Genomic DNA, 2353 nt, shown 5'->3' with positions numbered 1-2353 from the left:
GTGCTGAATATTCCAGTTGTAACACAAATCAGTAGGTGATAGGGATTTTTCAGTTCCATTACAATCTCATGGGACCATTGTTTTACATGCGGCCTGTCATTGACTGAAATGCTAACATGTGGTGCATGGCTGTGTATTAAAATATAGTTATTGAAATACAAACAAAAAAGTTGTTACAGAGTAAAACATGTTTTTTTCATTAACTCATTCATCAGCAAGATCTAGGTGCAGATCTAATAGCTATCATAATTTCAAAGTACATGGTAGTGAGTATAAATAATATTTGCAACAACTGTAATATGGCATGCGATTTCTCTCAGGACAAGTCATAGGCACTGTTAATAGCACTGTGGTTTATTACCTATGTTCACTTACATTAAAGGAAACACTAAAGTTCAGATAAAGCAATAGAAATCAAGATAAGTTTTTCCTATGCAAATGCACAGACCTCTGAATTGTGTCTACAGACTACATGGAGGGAAGCTTCTGGGGTGGGCCCGGATTCACCACTATGGCTGGGTGGGTGGAGGAACCACAGCACAGCTCTCCTGGAAGAACAAGTCTCTTGAATAATGACCATCAGTTCTTAGTGCTTACTATGTGCTGGACTCTGTTTTAATGACCTTATGTATTAACTCATTTAAGCCTCATGACAGCCCTATGAAATAGGTACTAAAAGAATTTCGATTTGACAACTGTGGAGACTGAGGCATGGAGAAGTTAGGTAGTGAGGTTAAGGTCACGCAGCCACCAAGTAGCAGTGCAGGGATTGAAGCGTGGCCATCTAGCTCTGAGCCTCTGTGCTAGACCAGAATGCTGTGCTGCCTCTTCCTGCTGAGCGTCCCCTTGGCACACCCAGGGGCAGGGGGCTGGAGTCCCTGGGATTCACTCAGAAGGAGCGCCAATGCAGAGGGACAGAAGGGAGCAAGTATGGGGGAGTGTCAGGGGGAAGGAAGGACACTGAATAATTGAAGGGCTCCTGTCTCCTCTTCTACCTCTTCCTTGCTAACGGGGAAAGAAGTGCTCTTTGTCCGCATTGGGCTGAAGGGAACCCAGGGATGGAGCCAAGGTCTCGACCCACACCTGCTGCCCTGCTCCACTCCTTCCTCCTCCTCTTCCCCTGCCCCTCCTTCCTCTCCCCCCTCTTTTTCTTCTCCTCTTCTTTCCTCCCTTTCCCCCTCTTCTCTTCCTCCCTCTCCTCCGAGCTGCCCTTGAACTTTCTTACCCACTCAGGACACCCAACACCAGGTTGAGGATGAAGAAGGATCCTAGCAGAATGAGGGTGACAAAATAGATCCAGGGCCACTCGTTCCCGATGGCATCATTGACCTGGTCCAGACAGAAGCGTGAGGCTCATACTCTGACTTGAAAGCACAGGTCCCTTTTATTGAGTCTGCCCATCAGATTCTACCTGACCCTGGGGGACATGGAGAGAAGCCACTTGGGACCAGTGAGGTGATTTTCTTTTTTCCAGCCTGATGACCTAAGAGCTGGGCTGGAATGACCCTCTGAAGGAGGGCCTGGGCGACTGTCTACCTGGCCCAGGCAAGAACTGCCCATTTTGCTCTCCAACCAAGGGTGTCTCTCAGCTGCTTCCCCAACATTCTCTTGGATGCTACATCCAGTTGACTGCTTTACAGCTAAGATGTTTTGAAATGAACAAGCTCTGTGACACTGGACAAGTCACCTGACGTGTTTGAGCAGTATTCCCATCCATCTAATGGCAATACTGATAAATGCTCTCTCTCCTTGTAGACTTGTAACGGAGGTGAAATAACACACGTGACAGCCCTTTGACATTTTAATAATTTGTTCCCCTAACATGCATTTACAAGAAATATTTATACTAATCCTTTATATTTGCAAAGCATTTGACAGCTTTACAATTTTCCCTCCATAGACCGTGTCATACTGTGATTAAGATTTCTGGGTTGGAGCCAGATGGATTAGAGTTTAATTCTTGGCTCTGCTGTTTGCTAACCTCATAACCATAGGCAAGTGACTTAATCTCTCTGAACCTCAGTTTGCTTATCTGTAACATGGAAGCGATGCCTCATTGGAAAATAAACTAAGAAATGTAACCGAGCTCTTCCAAACACCAAATAAGTGATATACTCTCATATAGTATTGACTATATGCCAGGCACAGTTGTAATTCAGTTAATCCTCCCACTAGCGCTATGATGTAGACAGTATTATTTTATAGATAAGAAAACGAATATCGGCTCTACGCCTGTGGCTCAAGCGGCTAAGGTGCCAGCCACATACACCTAAGGTGGCGGGTTCGAATCCCCAACCCGGGCCCACCAAACAATAATGATGGCTGCAACCAAAAAATGGCCAGGTTTTGTGGC

General features: G+C 45.6%; 1 protein-coding gene across 1 annotated transcript in view; it reads right to left on the bottom strand.

The window, feature by feature from the left end:
* The window catches only part of CACNA1S (calcium voltage-gated channel subunit alpha1 S), a 68601-nt gene that overhangs the window by 44546 nt on the left and 21702 nt on the right, over positions 1 to 2353 (bottom strand). The window contains 1 exon segment of the mRNA XM_012806611.1: positions 1226 to 1329. Coding sequence (XP_012662065.1) covers positions 1226 to 1329 — 104 coding nt within the window.

This window comes from Otolemur garnettii, unplaced genomic scaffold (assembly GCF_000181295.1).
Source record: "Otolemur garnettii isolate 467f Iridium unplaced genomic scaffold, OtoGar3 scaffold00055, whole genome shotgun sequence".
In the NCBI taxonomy this organism is placed as follows: domain Eukaryota; kingdom Metazoa; phylum Chordata; class Mammalia; order Primates; family Galagidae; genus Otolemur; species Otolemur garnettii.
This window is presented reverse-complemented; position numbering and strand designations above follow the sequence as displayed.